At 40.0% G+C, this 24,173-nt stretch overlaps 1 protein-coding gene across 1 annotated transcript; it reads right to left on the bottom strand.

Moving 5' to 3' along the window:
• Window positions 1–16,873: 16,873 nt before the first annotated feature.
• On the bottom strand, window positions 16,874–24,056 carry LOC135468845 (uncharacterized). Its single transcript, XM_064747298.1, has 9 exons — window positions 23,237–24,056; window positions 22,446–22,609; window positions 21,750–21,861; window positions 21,070–21,221; window positions 20,308–20,413; window positions 19,521–19,678; window positions 19,154–19,310; window positions 17,796–17,891; window positions 16,874–17,205 (listed from the first exon to the last, which is right to left on the bottom strand). Exons 1-9 carry the CDS (start codon window positions 23,837–23,839, stop codon window positions 17,059–17,061), a joined length of 1,695 nt encoding a protein of 564 aa, XP_064603368.1. The 5' UTR covers window positions 23,840–24,056; the 3' UTR covers window positions 16,874–17,058.
• Between the last annotated feature and the right edge of the window lie 117 nt (window positions 24,057–24,173).

A 24,173-nucleotide genomic window follows, 5' to 3' on the forward strand; every position in this document is an offset into this window, starting at 1 on the left:
AGAAATATTGCAACTCCACATTGGCATGATCCAGAATATGATGACAGGAATGAAAGGAAGCAAACTGTCCCCATCTGCAGCAGTGCAGTAACATCTAGCATAATGGAACATTACCCAGAAGAACCCCAAAGTGTTGAGGCCTCCTCTACCACCAGAAACGACTCTTCACCACCATACCTGTCCCATCTGAGTCCAGTGTCAGACCTATGTGAGGCTATGTCAGGAACATCAGACTTAAGCGACAGTGATACTTCCATCATTGACCCAACGACAACTCCCCCTAATCCGGTGGCTGAGCAGTCCTCATACCAGACAAATGAACATATCCAGTCCAATACATTTGGAGACATCCCATCACTACCACCAGTGAGCTTTGGAAACAGTGAGGAAAGGTTCCCTTGCTCCTCAAATGTTCCAGCACTGCCCCCATTTGTTTCTTTTCCTCAATCAGCGCCTTACAGTGAGTGTCTGCCTACCCCAACAAATTTGTTAAGACCTCTGCCACCACCCATCCAGCCTATGTATTCTAATACAAATGGACCAGTCATGCACCCTGGCAATATCATTTTGTCCAGACCAGTTCAGGTGTGGGAAAACATGCAGAGAGCACAGTATCAGAATATTATGTACCCAACATATCCATACATTAATAAATATTATGATGCTTCCCAAAATGTACACCCTGTTGGCCCGATGTGTGTGGACAGAGGAAAACCAGCGTCCCTGGATGAAGTGGCAGAAAGAGAACATGTTACATTAGTCCCGATTCCAGATGACAACACCAGCTGCACCCTTCTGTGTTCATGTCCACTGGAATACTACGCCCAAAATTCTGGTAGGTTTTCAGCTATCCAGCCACTGACAGCAGATGCTGCTCATTTCCAAAGGTGCTGCGAGCAAAACATGAGGTTTAGCTCAAAGAAACGTGGAGCAGTGTCTATTAAGACAAAAGAGGGAAAGTTTCTCTGCATGGCCAGTGACTTTCACACGAAAACAGTTAGAGAACTGTTGGAAAGCGCTGAAACTTGTAAAGCTTCCTCTTCTGCTAAAGCCAACTCACCGGAAGTCTGTGAAGATGTTGAAGAAGGTATGCAAGCCAGCAGTGAAGTTTCCAACAGACCCCAGCAAGAGTCTAGAGAAGAGCAACCTATACCACATACTACAAGGGAGGGACTCCAACCAAATGCTGTAACTGAAGAGCCAGCCTCCGGTGGGCAAGACTGTGTGTCCTCTTCTGATGTCCACCCAAGGCATACACAAAGTGCTCAAACCCCAGTTGACTTTTCCTCTATCCCAAATCTAGCCTGTGGTAAGAAGTGCAATGAACCTAACATCAGTACAGAAATAAATGGTTTGCAAAGACCATTCCAACATCCTGACCATCCACCATGTCCGGAGATGCTGCAGGAAAAGATTGGTACTTGCAGTCCTTCTGCAACATCTGGCTCAGAGACATATATACCCCCATTGGAGCCTGTAATGTCTAGAACCTTGTCAACTCCAGTTTCCCAAATGTTCACTTCTTCAGTGAATATGCAGCCTAGATTCTTGTCAACACAATATACTAGCCAACTGAACCCGGTGAATGGTGCACTTGGAGACACACAGAGGAACTCTCCAGCCTCACAGACAGCACCTCCTACAAGGGAGTTCCTGTACAGAGGAGCTGTAGTGCTGAATGGATCCTGTGCTCCTCAATATCCAGAATCTGCAAATCCATTCCAGCCTCCAGCAGAAAACTTCCAGCACTTCATGTTACACTCAGAAGAAGTAGGGGACTCTTACAGGCCTGTTCTTCCCCCAAGGGAGGTACAGCTAAGGACAGCTCAGCCCTACCCCCTCTTGCACCCCCATTCTCATGCCCAACCCTTTCAGCTGAGATCACATCCATACTTACTACCCCATGCCAGCAGCTGTCCCTCAGATTATTCCCTGTACCCCACTGGTAACACTGCAGGCCCTGCAGGACTGGGAAAGGTTACCAGTTCCAGTGGTACTCCTGGCTCTTCAAAGACTGTACAAAGATGGTTTATCCCCCACTCTCAAGACAAGCCTGCATCTGGAACCATCGACACAAGCTGCACATTGGGTAGGTAACATACAACCGAAACTTCCAACAGAAACAACGGAAGTTTGTTATCCCTGTTTCAACCTAAACATGTTTCAGTTAGAAAAAATGGCTAACAAAAGAGATGAAGAAAGGTAGACTTTGTTTACTCTTGAATGTTTGTGATGTGATGGCAAAAAAAAGATAACCTTGCTGTCTGATGCAAGTCTTTATATGCAGGGGATTTTAATTATTTCTGTGTGGGCAGTAACACTTTGATAATTATTTTTTTTTTGCGACATTAAGGCCTAATTTTATAATGTATATGTACATATTGAAGTTTTGCAGTTAAATGTGATACATTTCATTAATATTTCTGTTCAAGCATTTTGCCCATGTGTATTGATTTACGGACTGTTTATCATTTAGGCGAACGTCTTTTGATTTGTACACGCCAACAATGTTCCATATGGACTTGCTTGCAAACGTAAGATAAACTGTTGAGAAATTTTGCCTGTAATAAATGAGCAAAGTAACTCAAAAGAAATTCATTTTGACGATCTCAATATTTCAGCTTTAATTAAGTCAGTTAAAGTCGAAATATTCAGATCATCTTACTGAATTTCTTCGAAGTTGCTTTGCTCATTTATTATGCTAAGCTCTTCAGTGGATCATCTAATTTTGCATGTATTATCATGTGACTCTCTGAGAATGTTGTCACATTCTCTCTGCCACATGATATTCATACATGTATGCTGGAAGAGGCAATTAAGACATCTTGTATTTGATAAAACATTTCTTCCAGTCACCATGGTCATGGTTTTTTTTGCTTTTCTATAGGTAATTTAGTCAACCCCAGCCTGGTTACATCTACTGTACCTTGTATGTCCAGGTCCAGCTATGTTTTCTCTCCCAAACTACAAGAGGAACGCAAGAACCTGAAAAAATCTTTCTTCAAGCCAAAGCATTTTGAATTCTCCTGTCTGGAAATTGGCAATTATAAGGTACTGCTTGCAGCCAATTAAAAGATGAGAACACATGAACATACATGTTTTTCTGAGTCGTTTCTTGGTTTTTCTTGGTTTTTGGGAAAAGCTGCCAGCAACCTGTGGATTTTTATGGGTTTTCTCTGGACTCAGCTTGGTTGCGTAATGCAGACCACGGTCGTATTTAGGAAAATATTCTTCAGCACGACATGAAACATCAGTCGGATAAGTACAGTGCACTTAAACTAATGTTTTTCTCTGTAAAGGTGCTCTTGTTGGTTCATTCGCTGAAAGCCTAGATGTATTCTCCACAAACAATCACCCCCGTGCAGTGATTAATGAAGTTCCTTCTTAAAATTAAGGGCTTAGTTTGTCTCGTACTGTAAAAAGCACTTTTGATTTCCTTTTCCCGTAAACCTGTCACATGCAAGTGGAAAATTTTTTAATACGCCATGGTTTCACGAACACCAGTCGAGTAAATAAATAAATGACTGGATCAGTCATGCAGTTTATACTTTTCTTGTTCAGTCTGTTGTATTCATGCTCAGCGCATATAAAGGTTATTCGTGCTTAAGCATTAACTGCGAATTATTACTCTTTACCACCTGTTTCAGTACACATGTGGCCAAGGAGATATCAAAACTGCCAAGGTCAAGGTCATTTTCAGTAAGAAGTGAGTCAGAATGAAAGTTATTAAGTTTGAAGTTAGTGACTCTCACAGCAATAAGTTAACAGTTGAATTTTGAAATTCTCCAACCATTACATATATGATGGCTTTCTGAAAACTTGATTAATTAAAAAATATATTAACGTGTGTGGAAAGAATGCTATAAACTGATTAAAAAAAAACTTGTAAGAAGTATATGAATATGAATATGGATTATAAATTGATTATTGCCAAATTAGTGTGTTCATTGAAAGACAGTATTCTCCATCCAGTTAATAAACCTGTGCTGGGACATCCTGCTGCACCATATCGTTGATACGAAAGATTTAATCTGTTTTTTTTTTACAGAAAGTTTGTGTACGAGTTTCAATTGAATGAGATGGACGAGGTACACCGGACCCATCGTAAGCAGCTGGCATTGATTGAGGTTCCCTTCGGCCACATCATCAGTCTGTGTGTCCATGGAAACGATCTGAAAATTGAGGTGGGCAGTCCACCCAAAGTGTATCAGGGGGAACAAATCCTAAGAAAGGAGACTAAGTTTGGCATGCACCTAAATGCTCAGTACAATCGTACCGAGGAGAATGATATGACTGAAGGCGAGGTACACCATGTGCCGTATCATTATGTGAGTTTTAGCACTGAGTTAAGCTCAGTAATTAATTTTAAAATTTCATGTATTACACCCTTGTTGAAGGAAACAGGGCTTCGGATGTTCTTAAAAAGACAAGAAAAGTTTTAAAAGGTAATAAGTCAGTATGTTCACATATATTTAACTCTGATATATATTTCTTCTCTTTACTGAACATCCAAATCAAATTCAGAACTTTTGAGTGTGTTCAGCTAAATATAACACTTGATTACATTTGACTCCTAACTAAACCTCCAGGGCCTCAGCTACATTTTTCTAAAAAATGTCAGTTGAGATGATTATTCGTCACAAAGAGAAAATTCATCACAGGCCTACATGTTCACTGTCCGTCTGACGAGATGACATCCAAATGGGGCGGCTCAAAGATTCCTGTATTGCATCGTTCGCTTGTGGATCGCACATGTGAACAATGCGATAATATGAGCGAATGATAGGTCCAGTAAACCAAAAATGATCTTCCTTTCTATTGATAATGTATGGTAAAGTAATTGTAATTCCCAATGATCTGACATGGTCAGCCGTGTAAGTACATATTTGAATTTCGCTGAACCACAAAAAGTCAGTTTTCGGCCATGTTTCTAAATATAGTGACTTGAGTGAGTTGGCGGATGAAGGAAAACCCCAGACAAAACATTTGAGTGTTAATTTTCTCAAAGTCAGATACATGTCAATAGATAACTGGAAATCTCAACTTTATGTAGGCATGTTAAGCGATGCGTTTTTATTTTTTTACTACAATTCCTCGTTTAATTATAATTAACATTTCTTTCAGATCCAGCTGCGGTCAAACTGCTTGGGCAAACTCAAACATCAGCTGGAGTTGTATGACATGAAGTTTGAACTACTCTTACATTTGCCTTTCATTGAACAACCAGGAAAGACTCTGCCTAAAGAGTTGGTACCTTTGAATATGGTTCTCCAAAAAGGAAAGAAGGATGACGGTAATGGTAAAAGTTTTGAGTTTTGATAAGAAATTCACTAATGCTGTTTCTGTGGAGTAATTAGAGCATCTTCCTTGTGCTCAGTAGTGTATTTCACCTAAAGATTATTATGTAAAAGTGTGCTTTCAGAAGGACGTAAAGGGGTCATTCCACGTCAAATGAGCAAAAAAAAAAAATTATTTTTGTGGTGACCCTCTTGGATTTTGCTGAAAAAATTATTAAAAATTCCTTGACATATATGAAGAATGTTTCCCAAGTTATAGCCCCAAATTCCAAGTGGTTCATCTAAAAACACCCTGTAAACTTCATATTCAACAGTCCCGAATAGGATATCTGTTCTGGAGGCATTTTTGGATGACCATAACTTCTAATTCAAAAGTCTGAAAATCTACCTACAGGGTATTTTCTACCCTGGCTTTCAGAATATAGAATCAAAAAATAAATATCTTCAATACTTTTTGAGATATATGCCCATAAAAAATTCGCGATTGTTGAAAATGAACTTTACAGGGTGTTTTTAGAAGAACCACTTGGAATTTGGGGCTATAACTTGGGAAATCTTCCTCATATATGTCATGGAATTTTTTCAGCAAAATTCAAGAGGGTCACCACAACAGCCGGCTGAAATGACACGGAATGACCCAAAGGCCTTCCAATGTACATCTGATAGAAACGTTTATATAATATCTTCATTTATTGACTCAGTCAATTTGTACGAAACTGTTCTTCACCAAGGCCTTCACAAACAAAGACAAGACAATACATATAAACAGTGAAACAGTGACAAAGGACAAATGTGACTACTGCCCCTGCAACTGTCCCAACCATTAGCTGAGACAGGGTAGTGGGAGACAGCTGATTACCCTTTCCTTCCCACCTGCTGGCTGGGACACCCTACAAACATGTACAAAGCACAGACCAGAAATGGCCACCAGTGAGTGGGAAATGGCCCCATTCCCATCCTCTAATTTAATTCTTCTAGTAAGAATTTAATCAAACTTCACAGAAAACTCATTAGTGGCCCTGTTTAAGGTGAATGAACCAATCAAGCACACTGTGTCATTGAAATATGCTAAGCTTCAGGTGAAATACAGTATTAGGGTTAGGTCAAGTCTTAAGACTTCAAAATTGAAATTGAATTGATGCAGCTGTGTTTGGTTGATGGATTCATTGTGGCTTAAGTAACAACATACTTACACGATCTTAGCCGTGAGTTTAGCAGTTTAGCAGACCAGAGTACCCAGAGGAAACCACTGTAGCCATGAGTTTAGCAGTTTAGCAGACCAGAGTACCCAGAGGAAACCACTGTAGCCGTGAGTTTAGCAGTTTAGCAGACCAGAGTACCCAGAGGAAACCACTGTAGCCATGAGTTTAGCAGTTTAGCAGACCAGAGTACCCAGAGGAAACCACTGTAGCCGTGAGTTTAGCAGTTTAGCAGACCAGAGTACCCAGAGGAAACCACTGACCTTTCGCAAGTTATAGACAAACGTCAGCCGTTTCTTGTCATCAAAGGCCTGGCTGTGCAGAACAGTGGGAGTGAGGGAATATATATTTTATTGAAGTGTTTAACCCAAAAGTAAAACAAAATAAAGTCAGTAAAAGTGCATGCTGCTCGTATATATGAGATTTTGGGACAATTTTGTTTGCAGAAATAAGTTGTCAGTCGCCATCCATCTTGCTGAGAAGACCTATCCCCCAGCATGGATGTCACTGTGTGACTGGCTGCAAAAGCACAAGATGCAGCTGCATAAAGCAGATGCGTGCCTGCAGTGACACGTGTCAGTGCAGGAGATGTGAGAATTGTCTGAACATTCTGCAGAAGGCTAATGTGAACCTGAAGGAAGCCAAAGCTGACAGCTGCCTCCTGCAGAACTTACTAAAGGTCTGTGGCCCAAACCTATACATTTACATTTGAAGAGTTCATACGCAAAAGCAGATAAATCCATTTTTTCCATTTTGATAGATTTCTTGTTTTCTGATCGTCATATTTTCACAAGTCTTGGTAAAACATTACCTATTGTAAATTTAAGAGTGCAACCCATGTAGTAAACAGCAACATTATCAAAAATCTAGCTTTGAGAAATAATAGGTAAACTTAACTTCTAGTGTCTGTTTCATGTCAGAAACAGACATATCCATGGTACGTTTTAATCAAATCAGATAAATCCACATTTTCGTCGATTTTTAACAGTTTAAACAATACACAATGGCATTAATTAGTTTAATTATTAATGTTGAATTATTTTCTTTTTCGAGGGCGGTGAATGAGACCTTCCGGTGCCCTCTTGGCAAAGTTTGTCGAGAGCTAGCTTCCTTTCCAGTGAGTGTGTGAGTGAATGAATGGTGTTCAACGTCGTGTTCAGAGAGAAGCTGCGACGCACACACTATGGTTGTTGTGGTTACAAGATATCACAGGCGTTTTTCTCATCCCCACTATGACCCTTTTCGCTATCGCTTGAGCAGATTTCCCTGGCAGCCACTTTTGCTTCCGTCCTCTTGGGGACTGAATGACTTGCTCAAGGATATCATCGAAGTTTTCCATTATCCACGCAGTTTATGTTACTTTAGAAGCGACTTGTGTTTGTCAAACGGTCACACCTCGGCCAAACATGTGCTCTGCCATTTTGTATAAAACTGCAACACACGTGACCTCAATTCAACCCGCTGAGTGGCTGAACGGATATATCGGGAGTTTGTTAAAAATAGATTGTGGCGCTTATCACTGTTTGAAAACAATCATTATATTTTGCTGCTCGACAGAAGGGCTTAATCGGCTTTTGCAGGAAAACGGACTTCACAGACAAGAAGGGGACGGTTCGAACTGTGTAGAGGCATGCTAACGTTAAATTTACCCAGAATGGCGTTTATCGGTTTTTGCGTATGAACTCTTCATTTATTTATTTATTTCGTCATTTTTATGTTTGCAATACGTCTCATACATTTGACATCTCCAGTTGGCTAGACAACAAGGGGAGGTAAGCCAGTCTAAAAAGCCTTAGACCATCATCTAAATATAGTGACTTTAGTATATGAGTTGACGATCGAGGGGAAGCCCAGATAAAACTGAACATTCGACATGTTTTATTGTTAACTCAAAGACAGAAAAACGTTAGTCGACATCCGTAAGTCTTAACTTTCAAGACATCTAAAATATAAGCACAATTTTTTTGTCATCAGCAAGATGTCTTAATATGTCTTATTATTCGTTGATGTTAAATATTTTAGAATGAGCCAGATTAAGATTTTGTGATTTCTTCTGAAGTAAATTCTGCACAGCGGAATGCATTAAAGTAGATCAAATCATTTTGTGAATGTTTCAGCATTTGTTTCTCGTAACATAATCATCTGGCATGATCTTGATTGCTTCATCTCCATCTGCAGATCACAAATCTGGAGAGCTTTCTGGAGACAGAGGTACTTTTGTCATGCTGTGAGAAGCGAGTGACGGTGCGTCGGTGTATCCCGGGGGAGGTAGCCTGCCCGATGTATCCACACTGTCTCGCCAGGTACAGGTTCTCGTGGTGCTTAGGTATGTCATTGTTTCTATACATGCTGCTCCCTTCTCTGACTCATTGATATAAAGTGGATCATTCAGTGTCACACTGACCTGTGACCAATGAGACACCCTGTGCTAGTGCAGCTCTCGAAGCTTTACTCTGGCTTAGGGATCGTTCGGGAACCAATCGTTCGCGATCTGAGGATTTCACATCTGGTGAATTTTGAAACAGATTGGGAGGCCCGTCTGTTCTCGTGATCTGATGGTGACTGGTGAAAACCGGATCCCGATTGAGCCTCTTGAGATCTCAAGGCAAGTGCGAAATCCTGATTGAGCCTCTAAGATGTAAAGGCAAGTGCGAGGTCGCAGTTTTCATGGCTAAAGAAAGATCGGAGTTGTTTCTCGTGGCGAAACGGAGATATGTTGAAAGTGAAACTCAGCAATTGAGCTCCTTTCATTGTTGTGGCGTGAAGAAGGGGTTTTAGCTATCTGCCTGGGTGACCTGGTCTCCTACAGTTAAAGCTGTGGCTTGAGGAGGATAGTCAGGTACCTGGCTGGATGACCTTTTCTCCTAGTTACAGCTGTACCTTGAGGAATGTAGTCAGGTACCTGGCTGGGTGACCTGGTTTCCCACAGTTACATCTTTGGTTTGAAGAGGGATTCCAAGTGTCTGTCTGGTGACCTGGTCTCCTACAGTTACAGACGTGGCTTCACGAGAGTTGTCAGGTACTTAGCTGGGTGACCTGGTCTCCTACAAGCACTGCTACTTGTCTCCAACAGTTACAGCTGTGGCTTAAAGAGGGTGTTGGTTACCTGGCTGGGTGTAGGATGTGTACCTGTCCAGTAAAGCACTGAATTATACTGTGAAACTTACCACGCCATGTTGATGAAAGGTAGACCTATTCAAGTTGGATGTTTTTCTATCTTGATAATTGAAAATTTCATGTCTTATCAAAGTAGATGAATGCACTGGCCTAAATGAGATATATATATGTATATATTCATGTTCACTACTTTTCATTATGGTTCTCTGGTTTGTAGGAATACTTTGTGACCAGGTGAGAAGTCCACAGAGTCATTGTAAGATATGTCAGAATTGTTTTGATCAGCAGTACAGACATTGCGGGGTGAGTGTTAAACATTGTTTAGGTTTCCTTCCTCCTGAACACCAATGTAACCTGTCTACGCATCATTCTGAACAGCAATGCAACCTGTCTTATCCTTTGTTCTGAACAGCAATGTAACCTGTCTTACCATCATAATGAAGAGCAGTGTAACCGGCCTTCCCCTCATTCTGAACAGCAATGTAACCTGTCTTATCCATCATTCTGAACAGAAATGTAACCTGTCTTGTCCATCATTCTGAACAGCAATGTAACCTGTCTTACCGATCATTCTGAACAGCAATGTAACCTGTCTTACCCATCATTCTGAACGACAATGTAACCTGTCTTACCCATCATTCTGAATGGCAATGTAACCTGTCTTGCCCGTCATTCTGAACGGCAATGTAACCTGTCTTATCCGTCATTCTGAACGGCAATGTAACCTGTCTTATCCGTCATTCTGAACAGCAGAGTAACCTGTCTTACCCCTCATTCTGAACGGCAATGTAACTTGTCTTATCCGTCGTTCTGAACAGCAATGTAACCTGTTTTACCCATCATTCTGAACAGCAATGTAACCTGTCTTACCGGTCATTCGAACAGCAATGTAACTTGTCTTACCCATCATTCTGAACGGCAATGTAATCTGTCTTACCCCTCATTCTGAACGGCAGTGTAAACCTGTCCTTACACATCATTCTGAACAGCAATGTAACCTTTCTTACCCCTCATTCTGAACGGCAATGTAACCTGTCTTCTCCGTCATTTTGAACAGAAATGTAACCTGTTTTACCCATCATTCTGAACAGCAATGTAACCTGTCTTATCCGTCATTCTGAACAGCAATGTAACCTGTCTTATCTGTCGTTCTGAACAGTAATGTAACCTGTTTTACCCATCATTCTGAACAGCAATGTAACCTGTCTTACACATCATTCTGAACAGCAATGTAACCTGTCTTATCCGTCATTCTGAACAGCAATGTAACCTGTCTCACACAATAATCTGAACAGCAATGTAACCTGTCTTATCAGTCATTCTGAACGGCAATGTAACCTGTTTTACCCATCATCCTGAAACGGCAATGTAACTTGTCTTACCGATCATTCTGAATAGCAAGGTAACCTGTCTTATCAGTCATTCTGAATGGCAATGTAACCTGTCTTACCCCATCATGCTGAACAGTTAGGAAAATAAATTATCTCTCGTGCAACATATTTAATATATTACACCTTGCTTTAGATGGAGTTTCCTGACTGCAGAAATTGCAATAAATTTTTATCGGAATTTACATAAAAGATGAATGGCTTGCTGCAAAATGAGTGACTGGATGAGTAGCCACATACGCCATTGGCTATCCTGCTACCGTCGCCGTCATATAAGTGAAATATTCTTGAGTACAGCGTTAAACACCAACCAAATAAATATTGACCTTGCACTTGATGTTCTTGAGTACAGCGTAAAATACAAATCAAATAATAACATAAATAAATTCAACCTGCCTTTCCCCAGGGTCCAGGGTGAGAGAGTTATCCTCCCTACCTCATGCATATAGCTAAAAGCACTGTCAGGCCCCATAGAGTTGTAGGTCTGCATTCTTGATTGTAAGTTACATATATCTGGAACTAGCAAACTTGCTCTTCCTGTTTCAGTCTTGTAAACCGTTGCTACTTGGCTGGCTCTAGTGGTTTCAGCTGTCCAAGATGTAACGCCTCCTTCATGAGAACCCGAGAATCCAAGGATATGGCTACATTGTCGGAAGCAGAGATTATCCGTAACATCCTACCTATCGGATAAGCTTAGGTAGTTTTTTATTGTCAGTGGTTGTTCAGCATTCTTTATCACAAAAGTGCTTAGCAGCTTACCATGAACATTGTTCAGGTCAACTTCTTGACAAGTTACAGTCTAGCTGTATGAGGTTTTCTAAATTGAACATTGTTGGGCATGTACCATAAGTTGATACGATTGCCAGACCATTTCTGATGTAGATATATGTAATGACATGTGCTTATGCTGAATGATGGCCAGGCAGATGTAAATTGAAGGAATTGATTGAGAGTAGTGGACCAGTGGAAATGTGAAGTCACCTCATGCACGGGATGGAAGATTTAGTTAAACATTTTGAAATGATCTGTTTAACATATGGTGAAGATACAGTGAACCAATTTGAAGTCATTGGTCACCTCATATACATGTGATGAAGATCTGTTTCCCATATGGTGAAGATGTAGTGAACCAATGTAAAATGTGAAGTCACCTTATGTACATGTGATGAAGATCTGTTTCCCATATGGTGAAGATGTAGTGAACCAATGTAAATGTGAAGTCACCTCATGTACATGTGAAGTCACCTCATGTACATGTGATGAAGATCTGTTTCCCATATGGTGAAGATGTAGTGAACCAATGTAAATGTGAAGTCACCTCATGTACATGTAATGAAGATCTGTTTCCCATATGGTGAAGATGTAGTGAACCAATGTAAATGTGAAGTCACCTCACGTACATGTGAAGTCACCTCATGTACATGTGATGAAGATCTGTTTCCCATATGGTGAAGATGTAGTGAACCAATGTAAATGTGAAGTCACCTCATGTACATGTGATGAAGATCTGTTTCCCATATGGTGAAGATGTAGTGAACCAATGTAAATGTGAAGTCACCTCATGTACATGTGATGAAGATCTGTTTCCCATATGGTGAAGATGTAGTGAACCAATGGAGTCACCTCATGCACATGTGGTGAAGGTGTTAATTGAGTGTTAAAAATGATATTGGATGTTAAAGTTTGCAAAAGACATTTAACCCCAAGACATTTATTTGTGATTCATTTACATGTGTTGTGCTTTGGGGGACTGTTTTTGGTATATATTTGAGTTATATCAGTTTTTGATATTTTGCTATGGAGTGAAAATGCTCTTTGTTATCTTTTTTTGATGTACATATATAATTTTAGAATGATGTATAATATGAACATTGTGTAGATTATTCCATGTGTTTTAAGTTGGTTTGTGGGCCTTTTGACCAAACTAGACCTGACCAGATATATGTATGTATACCTGTTAACTTGGACTTAGATTCACAGGAGTGCTTTGGCATGTATGCAAGACATATATGCATTTGCATATTCTTTATTGTAGATATGGGATGATACCTGAAATATGGACATCAAGTGGCTTGTTTGGATTTGTCCTGCTAGATGCAGATAAACGCTTTAGATATGGACACCTAAAAGTATACCTTTGATTTGGTCTAGATATGGGCATGAAGAGCCTACTTCTTAGTTTTAACAGGCACATCTGGATTTGGAAACGTACTCGACTGTATGGACGCATAATTGTAGGCATGGACATACTTTGGGGTTTGGACATGTTCATAATGTACCTCTAGGTTTGAACATATAGTTCTGTGTTTGGACATACACTTTGAGGTATGGTCAAGTGCAACTAAGTTTGAACATTATGTATGCTCTAGGTTTGGACATGCACGGCTGTGTGCAACAAGGTATGGACACTATGTACTTTTGAGGTTGAACATATGCTTGTGAGATTGGGCATATGCTTTTGGGGTATGGGCAGGTGCTTCTAGGTATGGACATGTGCTTCTAGATATGGGCAGGTGCTGCTGGGTATGGACATGGGCATGTGCTTCTAGATATAGGCATGTGCTTCTAGGTATGGCATGTGCTTCTAGATATGGGCATGTGCTTCTAGATATGGGCATATGCTTTTGGGTATGGGCATTTGATTCTAGATATGGGCATGTGCTTCTACATTTGGACATGTGCTTCTGGGTATGGGAGCTGCTTCTGGGTATGGGCATGGGCATGTGCTTCTAGATATAGACATGTGCTCCTAGTTATGGACATGTGCTTCTAGGTATGGACATGTGCTTCTAGATATGGGATGGGCTTGTGGGTATGAACATTTGGGTTTGGCAGACCTGTTATTTGGACATAACTTTGAATACTACATGCAGGTAGTACCTTGTCAGGCTGTGTGCAGCATATACATGTATAGGCAGAACATGTCTGCATTTTTGTTTATTTCTTATACAGCGTAAAGTGTTTAAAGTGTACTTTATGTATATACACTCATTTATACTTGTTGACAAAACAAGGTGCTCATAAATTTTCATTTCCTTATTCTGGTGCTGAGATCATACTTAAATGCAAATAACTTCGTTTTGAATAAGATGTTTATGTCGTGCTTTGATATATTTGTACATTTGTTGTTTAGATATATTGAATGACTTCACTTAAAGTCACAAAGGAAATTTTTGGTGTGTTTTATACAAATATTTTATATGGATGAAACCACTTGTTAAGCAAAAGCACTTTTTGTTACTGTATAAAATGACAGCGGCTGAGCCAAGAAAAACTATTAAGAGCAGATTTATATTTTTAGTAGAACATGCTGGTGATTTTGACACAGGTATGACAACTGCTTATGTCCTTAAAAGTTGTTGTATGTGGATGCAAATCTTTATTGTAGTCATAAAAGAAATACTGCGTGTGTTACCACTGAAAGTATCCAGTGGTGGAGATTAGAGATTTTGTGTCATTACATGTGAGTTAAGTGACTATTTTGGTGATATTTATGGCTGTTTGGGTTTAATAACTATGTGACATATTAAAAAAAAACTTCATATTTTTATGTTTGATATGAGTTTTTTTATCTTTGTTTTTTTCACCTCTGGAGTGTAAATTGTTTTGAATCTCCATTGTTGTCATTTTTTTTGTTTACAACAGATTTTGTTACTGTTAAACTTTGTTTCAAATGTTTTTTTATTTTTTTTTATTTGAAACTGACCTACACAAAACGTGTGGCAAACAATTTCTAGTCAAACATTCCTTAACTCGGGAGCATATTAACACCTGCCTAATATATAACTTGTCAGTGTCAGGAAAATGAATTTTTATTTTCCTAAAGCTAAGAATTCAAAAGTCAAAAAACATATGGCTGGCTGTTTGCTGGCATTAGCAAACCATGTTATTAAACTGTTATTGTTTTACATCTATTTGGTAATGTCTATCATGAGCGATGTGGTTAAATGCTTTTTTATTTATTAAGGGAGACCCAATATTCAACGATTCATTTATTTTCTAGTCACAGTAGTAATAGAGTATGTCATGATAGAAACAAGAGATAGTTTGTGAGGTGTATAACTATAAAATGTTAAAAAACACCATGGTGCAAAAAAAGCACATTTAACACACATTCTAAATACATATGCTTAAGTATCACATGGATGTCAATACTTGATGTTTATATTTTTGTTTTACCACTTGTCTGGATGCTATATTGAACCAAATTCTTTCAAGTTTTTTTAGTGGACTTTGGTACTTGCTTAAGATTAAAGATACAGTTATATTATTTATTTTGAACAATGCAACCCTAGCAAGAGTTGACTTGTAAATCTGCATATCAGTTCTTCTATTGTGTTGACTTAGTGAAATTTTTTTTCAAAGGCAGTCAAGCCTATTAAGTTTTTTTCTTTTTTTCATTTCATTTAAGTTTCTTAAATTCTTATCATAGTGTAGTTTTTGGTATATGTATGTTTAATATTGGTGCGTTGAGATCTTCAGCTGTATTAAAGAAAGTGTGTGGTACTTTGATAAGCTACTGTTATCAGAGATGTTCTCTGGAAAGCACCAAAATAAATGGTCATATAATTTTGCGGAATGGTTATTATGTTCTTCCACATAACAAGTGCTTTTACTATTACATTACAGCTGGTACTTCAATAGTATTATAGGCCGTATGGAATGGCATATGTTGCTGACACGTTTATATGTATGTATTGCTTGATTTATTTATTTCATTTCTTCTCTAGTTAAATATGTGTGAAGGGCAGTGAAGAAAAGTGGCAATATCACAAAACTGCCGACATTAGGCTGTGACCAAGTTTAGAATAGCTGGATCTGAACTCCTAACCTCTGTTGTAAAAGAGTGCTTTATGTGCACTACGTGTAAGGCAGCAATGACCCATGTACATCACGTGTATGTCTAGGGCTCAGAGTACCTGCCAAAAATATAATTCTTCCACAATTTTTGACAATTTCAGTCGAACTGTGACAAAAAACAAATTGAGGGTCAAATTTCAATTCGTCCTTTTCGAAAGTTAGTAAACATTAAGTGACTATGAAACCTGTTATTTTTCTGTTAATTAATAAATGGTGATATTGGGTCCTGTGCAAGCTGTGACCAAATGTGACAAAACAACTTACGTGCCAAATGTGGTACTTAATTAGATTGTCTTGATATCAGCAGAAATGGATATAAGAGAGATTTTGCATGTGGTAAGTATTAAACAAGTTCCTATACTGTTGAAATTATTTGGGGCCTCCGTGGAGGGTTAGCCTGCCAGTGCGGTGCAATGACCCAGGAACCTCTCACCAATGCGGACGCTGTGAGATCAGGTCTAGCTCATGCTGGCTTTCTCTCCGGCCGTGTGTGGGAAGGTCTTCCAGCAACCTGCGGATGGTCTTGGGGTTTCCCCCGGGCTTTTCCCAGTTTCCTCCCACCATTGTGCTGGCTGCCGTCGTATAAGTGAAATATCCTTGAGTAGGGCGTAAAACACCAATCAAATAAATATATAAAATTATTATTTAGATAAGGGCTGCATTTCTCGCTATCCAGACTGCCGTATTTATAGCTTCCGGCACATATGGTTTGCATGTATATGTATTATTAATGTCCATGGTCTGTATGATATAATGATGTCGGCAAGATTGGGACAGCATATTCTTGTATATGCCAGTTATCCTACATTTTATTTATTTCTTTGATTGGAATTTTACGCCGTACTCAAGAATATTTCACTTTATTAAACGGGGGTAGGAGGAAACTGTGCAGAGCTGGGGTGGAAACCCATGACCATCCGCAGGCTGCTAACAGACCTTCCCACGTACGACTGAAGAGGTAGCTAGCCTGAGAGGGCACCAATCATGTTAGACAAACCAAGCTTTCTCCAGCTCTATGGTGATTTATTTGGAGATACATGTCGCAATCAAAAATATTTTATATATAAAACAGTGGCCGGGTTTATGATTGGTGAAATCCTATGTGCTGGATTTGAACCCATGACCTCATTGTTCGCAAACCGTTGGTCTACAGGAAGATCGAGTGGTGTGATAGCTAACTGATAAGGACAGCAAGGATCATATTGGCCTACTCTGTGGAGAGACTGGTTGTTTCGGTGCATCCAGACACCCCTGGCCAGAGTGTTTAGCGAGGTCATCGAAGGTCTCTGGTTCACGAATGATCCTCCACGTATTCCCGTCCACCATGACTTCGGCAGGCCTAGCCTGTAGTGCAAAAACACAAGGCAGTTTTACGAGACATCACTTCACCAGGCCAAGCATGTCCAACAAAATACACAACCTTTAGTGACACCGTGGCCGAACCCGTGAGACCATCATTGCATGATGATACTTTTTGGAAAGCCAAACCTTTCGTCACTTGAGGTCAGCCCGCCAAGTCTATCAGACTTATGAACATATGAACCTAGAGCGTCCGCCTCGAAGTCGAGGGATCAAACTCTGGTAGGGTCATACCAAAGACTTGAAAAATGGTATTTATTGCTTCCTTACGTGGCGCTCAGCACTGACAGGTTATAGCAAGAAAACATGACTGGATGGCCCGGTGTCTTGTCTGTTGCCTTCTGCATGATACTTAGGTGGCGGCAGCACTTTTGGCGACCTAGACTCGTTCTGCTACGAGACGACACAGTATATGTACACCCACCTAATGACTCGTCGTCGATGTTAAACTCCAAGCATGCATACAGTGCGCATATTTATACATGCATACATCAGACATATGACACTCTGCTGTTAAACTTCGAATTCATCTTATATGATATCTGATATCATGACCCATTTCCGATCATACTTACTCTCATGTTATAATTGGATCCCATACTTGAGCAGTAGGCGCCTGCGTCAAACACTACCAGAGTACAGCCTTCGTGAGGCTTGGCCAAAAGACGATCCTGTAATGCAAAAAAAGAAATGAAGCTCTTTTCACAATTTTTTCACTTCAAAAGCTGCGGTCCAAGTTACGGTTGGAAGAACCTGGATTATTCGGAGTAAAGCACCAACCTTCGACAGATATGGCCTGCCGAACACGCGACCTCACCGGTCACGAGCCTATAAACAGCAGAGCCAGCCAATGCCTGGCCTTAAGCGAGGGTTTTGTGACATGGCGTTAGGACCTTGATGACATTTCTAGACATGACGCTGACTCGTAACTCTAATCATTGTCTTGGCATCACAGCTGGGTTGATCGAGTTGATATATATATTTTTTTTACATATTTGAATGATTGTTGTTTAACACCATGCTAAACAATTTTTTCACTTAAAGAGTCTATACTGTCGATTTCTGACAAAAAAAGTCCATTTATGCTGATGAAATCAAATTTTCTGTATGTATTTATCAATAAAAGCTCAAATTATTGCCTTGGGTAAATATCAGACTCGTTTCTGTAGTATTTATGGTGCTAAAATGATTCTGAACGTTGAAGAAGTTATAATGCGACCTGCTTTTTTAAACTTTAGGAATTTGTTATCAGGTTTGAAAGTTAACGCGCGCACATACGAGATTTTTCTGATTTTTTTTTTCTGAAGGAAAATTTTACGGGTTGAAATAAAAGCAAAAACTTGATAGAGTTTGCGCTGATTGATCTTTCGCCAAAAATCTCCGTTATAGCCTCTTTGAAAGATGGCTTCCTGTAATATGAGTGGAGGAGGCCCGATTGCCCAGGTAAATTTCCCACCTTTGGTGAATTAAATTGACTGGGCGCGCACTCTCAAGTCATACCGATGGAAAGTAAATGACTTCCAAAGAACTTCATGCAATAACAAAACAGAGAACTTCGTGTATAACTTATTTTCTAGCCCAGGGAACAATGGAAACCATGGAAAAAAGAAAATGCCCTAGGGCCGGATTCATAAAGGCCTTAACTACCATGACAACGTATGTTGCAAAGATATAATGTGAATTTAGATAAGAGCAATATAACGCTAAGTATGCTTCATGAACCGGCCCCTGCCCGAGAGGAGGATTGAACCCACACCGGTGTATATCTCTTGTAACCTTAAGAGATCAAAAGGTATTCGAGTTTGGAGTACAAGCACCGACAACGTAATTACAGGACAAAAATATTTCCAATGTTATTAATGACTGAATCTAATCTACAATTTGATAACATTTTCTGGACACGATTTGTATCAACCGAAAAATGTTGATTCACCTTCGCCAAGAAATCTCCACTTTCACAAACGGGTCCCACCACGTCAAATACACGGAATTCAGGGTCAGAGGTCGGCTCGGCCAATTCCACATGATGATAAGCGCCATATAAGGAAGGGCGAATCACCTCTGTCATGGCACCGTCCACTACTATGAAACTGAAAACGTCATGAGAAAATAAAGCTTATTTTTGCATTTCACCAAAACATATTTCACACATTCATGATCCTTTTTCTTTTTAAAATACAGAACAATTGATACAGAGACAGTTGTTAACATATAAAATACATGCATTTTGTTTCCTTTTTCTTTGCACGCTTTTTGAAGCCTGGGATAGATTATATACATCTAGGCCAGAATTTTCTCACTTTTTCTTGCCATTTTTCTTGCATCCTATAACTTCAGTCACCAAACAGCCGCAATCCCCAACAATGGACCGGCCTGGTTCTAGAATCAGAGTCAAGTCCGCATCTTGGAGAAGATTTTGAATAGATGAGATCAAATCCTCGGGTGTGGGAACAGAAATCTGAGAAAACGGAATTAATATGTACACAGCGATGAGACAACGGAACCCTCATATATGAAGGGCAGTTTGATAACAAGACACCAATATTTTAGCGGTATTTTGGCAAGAAGATATTGTCTGTTATCGGCAATTTGAGGCCAACGAAACACTCATATGTTTACAGCAATTTGACAACGGAATGGCCTTTTGATAACGACAATCACTGAATAGGGCATACATATAGTAATCGAAGATGGTAACGGACCAATTTTAGCGAAGACAGTTTTGTTTAAAGTCAAACTTTGAAATGTTTTAATCGCTTATTTTTTAAACCACCTGAGTTAAAGCTGGAAGCACTTATGCTTTACGTTTTGACTCAAGTCATAACCTTCTCCTCCGGTCGTATGTGGGAAGGTCTACTAGCAACTGGTTGCCGTCATATATATATATGTATGGGAAATATTCATGAGTGCGGCTTTAACACCAATCAAATAAATAAATAAATAAATACATACATACACACATACAAGAACACACACACACATACATACACGCATACATAAATAAATAAACAAATAAATGAATAAAAAAATCAAGGAAAATAAACAACGCTCTATGGAATATGCCCCTGATTACTGTCACCATTTTACCTGTAGCTGATGGTCGTCAGGTAGGAGATGGTTCACGGCTCTCAGTACAGCGGGATGATCAGCCAGTAAGCTGTCCACCTTGTCTACAAACTGTGGCAGAGAAAGCCTGAAAAACCATTGGCTTATATTATTATTATTTGTTATTTATTTATTTATTCATTTATTTATTATTACTGGTGTTTGCATAAGAGACCATTGACCATTTTCTAGAGTTACTTGACAATAAGCGATCGACGCTCGTTTTGTGGTCGTTTGTGCTATCTATATAGCATGTCTCCCACTAGTATTATGTGCTTCCTTTTACATCACACCTGGAAAAATTGTCAGTAACTCGACATAGGTCGGTGGTTTAACCCTAGCACTGATTTCCTCCAACCTTTCAAACTAGACGCCATGGAGTACAAGTGAAAATTATTGAGTAAGGTATTAAATAACAAAAAAATGCCACAATTAAATTAGAACGTGTATTCGGAACTTTGCTTCACTTAACACCACATACAATCAAAAAATAAATTTGTTAATTTTATCAGAAAGTTTGTTATCTGAGTTTCTGTCATCATATCATAAAACTGTGTCATATTCAACATAATTTTCTGCATGTTAGAATCTTTATGTTGATTTAATGGAATATGCGTTTTATATTTAACAGAGTAATCTGTTGCAATAGCAGAATACAATCTAGCATCAATCAACAACAGACTTTCTGTTAATTCTAACAGATTAATTTTTTTGAGTGTGTTCACATGTCTTTCAGTTGCTTACGTTTTGTCCTCTAGACCGCCGATGAGAGTCCGCAGAATTTCTCTTGTCTCGGGGTAAGCTTTCAGTTTCTCACTGACGAGTTGTAGGATTTCCCTGGGTTTATCAGCGTCCCACGTTATGGCATGGTGCTGGTTACTCAGGGTTCGATTTGCCTGTAAACACAACCATGTGAATATAGGCTTCAGTCATACCGAGGCCGAAGCCCAAAATGTTCATGATTTATTTATTTGATTGATGTTTACGTTGTACGGCCTGCGTTATGGTGGAAGCGAACAGGACAGAGCCATCCGCATTTTGCTGCAGACCTCCCCGCGTACGAATGGAGAGGAAACCAGCATGAGCTGGACTTGAACTCACAGCGGCTGCAGAAATGTTCCTTAGCCACACCACAATCCCACCCACACAAGTTGAAGGCATAAGGCCAGCTGTTCCATTTCTCTCCCTATGCAAAATGCGCAGTAGGAATAAAGCAAGGTAATTTACTATTGTCGTCACTAGGAGAAAATTACAACTCTCAGGTTGCCCCTCAGTTAGCTAACATTATATTATATAAAATGCATCGTGTTCCAACGTGTACCTTTGCCAGCTAGGTGCAACTGGCGAACCGTGTCGAAAAGACAGACCAGTATATATAGCAAAACATACATACCGGGTACAATATTGTGCGGGTGTTCTCTTACGTATTTCGCATAGTTTATTCCTAGTCCTCCACCAATGTCAATGTATTTGATATCCTTGAATCCCATTTGCTTCACTTTATTTGTCAACTCCAGCATCTTTTCTACACTTTCCCTATAAAAGCCAAAAATTAGATGATTGGATCAATAACTTTTTAAGGCCTGATTGCGACTTCTTAAGGTAAGTAAAACACTTCTGGGTTGAAACCGTGTAAAACATGCTGTGTGACTGGTCTACATTGTAAATACTGGCATTTCAACAGGGAAACAAGATGACAACAAGAAGAGCTAAAACATACAGGAAATATGTCTGAACTTTTTATAATCTGTCCATGCAATTTCTGATGGTTCTTGGATCAGGGCAACTGATGGTTGCTGAAGTTATAGGACCCTTCCCTTTAGTATGACTTTCCATTGCTATTCCGTTTTGGAGCATATGCACGCAAGGGCTCGTATGTATTAGGCAATTTAAGGCTTATGTCATAAATTGCAATAGTCAAACTCAGAACAGGAAGAATTCAAATTGTGGTTAGAGCATTGTTCTGAAGTAAAGCATCAATGAACAAATTTTTAACCTCCTAGAGCAAAACATTTTAATTACAGCCGTGGTTGAAAATTTAAATCAAGACCTTCGATAAATATGGGGCCGTTATCTTCCAGTTCGAAAACCTCTTCGCTTCTGTCAGAACATGTGCTAACCTGAACACCCTCGTGTTATCAATGGTTGATCCCAAATGAGAGTGGAGCCCCACCAGCTGGATAAGTGGTTCATCCCGAATCTTCTCCAGCAGTGGCTCCAATCCATCCAGCTCTACTCCAAACTTGGTCTCCCCGAGGCCCGTAGAGATGTAAGGGTGAACATCCTGCATGGAAGAGAAACAGCGGTGGATATCAAAAATCGCACCAGAATTTAGAGACATTATTATTAGTAGATGACGATATTTGAATTATGCTAGGGGCTGTTTCAGTTACTACGTTTCATGTATTTACGTGAAAAGTTGGAAGAAAACCCCAACTGGATAAACTGACAAGAGGGCGCATTTCACGGATAAGGGGTGACCATTTGCGGACTATCACACTTTACTCGTTCTTCTGGCTTTACTCTTTATGTTACAGTCTTTTAAATTTTATGCAGTTGAATCTGTTGTGTAATTTTATATTATGTATAATATACGGCAGACAACAAATATAATAACCAATGACAAAGCGTCTTCAATGGCAGCTGCCGCTGTTCCGGCTGCTTGGTCAGGGCGAGGAATGTTGGGTAACTGGCGAGATGCCGTGGTTTCCCTTGGGCTATGAGTGATTTTCGGCTCTCAAAGAATGGAGCATTGTCGAATAAGTGAAGATATCCCCAACAACGGCGAATAAATAAATATAATTATTCTATATAATATCGCAATGAATAATAAATTGAGTATAAAGTAAAGTATACGGACACTTGAACTACGATAAAACACAATACAATACAGGGTACCTGAAGGACTTACAGGGTCGATATCTGGGTTAATCCTAAGGAGTACCCTGGCAGATTTCCCCAGGTCATTGCACACTTTTACCGTGTGGTACAGGCCGAACTCACTGTCAACATTGATCAGGCAGCCTTTCTCCACACCAAGTTTCAGTTCCCATCTTTTCTTCCCATTGCCATTAAGCACAAGGTTCCGGGGCTCAAATCCGGCCTTTAAAGCGAGCAGGAGCTCATTGCCGCTGACAAGTGTCAGGCTCACGGCCTGGCTGTGTTTACGAAGGACAGACAAGATCTCTAGGTTGTGGTTGGCCTTTGCTGCATAGCCCAGTATGTATGGTATTGCCAGCTTATCGAGGGCGGATGTATAGCTATCTAGGTTGTACTCAATCCGCGCCTGATTGTATAAGTAGAAAGGTGTCGCGGAGCCTGAGACACCACTTTGCTCGAAGCGTGATTCTACACCTTTTTTTATATCCACCACCCTAAGGTACCCACAGTACAAGTAGCCATCCCGTACGTACAGACACTCTGGCGATGACAGATCCCCTCTTTGTTCTTGATCACAGGGACTGAGAGCTCCGTCCATGACAAACGCTTTCGTTATCGTGTGGGTACTATACATATTGTGTACATAGCCTACAAGGTCGTTACAGCAGACCTACATGTAGGTCTACATCTACAGCGCTGTTTAGCTGTCTCTGAGTTATTAGAGTGAACTTTGAAAGTGTCGTGATGGCACACCCAGGGCTGTTCAGTTGTGTCATTTCGACCAAAGGTTAAGCTATATTGGCCTCGCGCTGGACATGTAGGCTTGTACTCACTCAGTCCTTCGTAAGGTCTAGCCTAAAGCTATTGGGCCACATAAAGGCTAGGCTGAGGTATAGGTCTACCCTCTGATATTATGAGCGTACGTAAAGCCCAGGCACGCCTATACTACAGACACGTTGCGAACGAAA

The sequence above is a fragment of the Liolophura sinensis genome, chromosome 6 (assembly GCF_032854445.1).
Source record: "Liolophura sinensis isolate JHLJ2023 chromosome 6, CUHK_Ljap_v2, whole genome shotgun sequence".
Classification (NCBI taxonomy): domain Eukaryota; kingdom Metazoa; phylum Mollusca; class Polyplacophora; order Chitonida; family Chitonidae; genus Liolophura; species Liolophura sinensis.